Below are 1,712 nucleotides of genomic sequence, written 5' to 3' on the forward strand. Positions count from 1 at the left end.
CATCAAGAGTGCTAGTTACGAAGATCCAGATCCAGTTAATCATCTGAAGTGGAGAAATGATGTAGAGATGAAAGAAAAGAGTGTTGCAGATGAATTAACAAAGTTAGTAGAATTCAAGGAAACACGAAATGAGTGGTTTACGAAAGAAGTAAAAAAAAGAAGAAAAGAGGAGGTAAGAGAACGCCAAAAGTTCAAACTGAAGAAGGTTCGTCGTCACAACCACAAAAGAAACGCAAGAAGAAAACTGTTGAAACAATGCTGGTCGATGAACCAGAGGAAGATGAAACAGAAGCTGATGCTGAAAGAGATCAAGGTCGTTTATCTCCTGAATCTGAAAAGTTATTGAAGTCTCTTAATGAAAATTTTGAAGCTGAGAAAGCGGCTGGTGAGAAAGTGGGTGACGATGAAGAGAAAAGTTCATCCGGTTCTAAAGAAAGTGATGTTGATGCTGAAACTGATCAATGGATCAAATCAAACTATGATCCAAGAGATAGATTGATAAAAAGGAAAAGAAAGAGGAGTGCAGACGATGATAAAGATGAAACGTATGTTCCATCACCAGAACATGTTCAAGATGTACAAACACCACCTTCTGCAGGTAGAAGGAAGTCAACGTCGAGGAAACATGTTCAATCTCCAGCAGCACGAAAGTTGAAAATCAAGCTCAAAACAAAACCAACATCAGAACCACAAAACAAACAACCGTCTCCACCACATCAGTCACCAACATCTGAACCTCAACCAAAATCACCACCAAAACAACCATCACCACCACAACAACGACAACCATCACCTGATATTTTACAATCTATCCAATTTTCACCACAACTTCATATTTCTCCACCTATTCATCAACAACCACCAATAACTTCACCACATATCTTACAAACACCACCAACCACACAACCACAAGTTCAAACTACGCCTGGATCTTCTGGTTTCAATGATTTTCCACCTATTCCGGAGGATATATCTCTTGAAAAAATTGGAGATTTTAACTTTGTAACTGATCATGTTGTGAAGAAGTTACAAAAGAAGATGGATGATGTGCTAACTGAGAAAAAGAAGCTAGAAAAGCATGTCAAGACTGTTGAAGCTGAAAACTCATCTCTATTGAAAAGAGTTGAAGCTGATCAAGCTGATATTGACATACTTAAAGTTAGAATAGTGGAGTTAGAAGAAGATAAGGCCCGGAGAGACGAACAGAATGAGTATTTCAAGCTGAAAAATAAAGAATTAGAAGCCAACAACACAAAGAAAGTGTAGGATCAGTTTTGACCTCTAGAACGAGTCAATCAGAGCTAGTGCTTGCCGGAAATGTGGCAGAAACACATTTTAGACATGATACAAAGCAAAATGTAAAAGAATGGAGTAGAAACAGAAGGAATCACACTTTAAAAACTTTTCTTCACTTGTATATCACTTGCCGTACGGACAGCAGTTCGACGTTAGTTCACAGACAAGGTTACAAATGAAGAACACAACAGGGGTATATATAGGCTACTTGGTCCGCTAATGTGACATGTCCACAAAAGCGGACCTGACAACTAAGTCGGTTCGCTTTTGTGGACAAGTGCCACAAAAGCGGACCTACAACATGAAAGTCATAAAATTACATTTAAACCCCCTGAACTTATACAAAATGACCTATCTGGACCCTATACATGAATCTAGAATTACAAAGACGCATGCTTTAGACATTGTGCACCAAC

General features: G+C 38.6%; 1 protein-coding gene across 1 annotated transcript; it reads left to right on the forward strand.

Moving 5' to 3' along the window:
- Window positions 1-255: 255 nt before the first annotated feature.
- On the forward strand, window positions 256-1,266 carry LOC110943274 (bromodomain-containing protein 4-like). Its single transcript, XM_022185023.1, has one exon. The coding sequence runs from the start codon at window positions 256-258 to the stop codon at window positions 1,264-1,266; it is 1,011 nt and encodes a 336-aa protein (XP_022040715.1).
- Window positions 1,267-1,712: the final 446 nt, after the last annotated feature.

This window comes from Helianthus annuus, chromosome 5 (assembly GCF_002127325.2).
Source record: "Helianthus annuus cultivar XRQ/B chromosome 5, HanXRQr2.0-SUNRISE, whole genome shotgun sequence".
In the NCBI taxonomy this organism is placed as follows: Eukaryota; Viridiplantae; Streptophyta; class Magnoliopsida; order Asterales; family Asteraceae; genus Helianthus; species Helianthus annuus.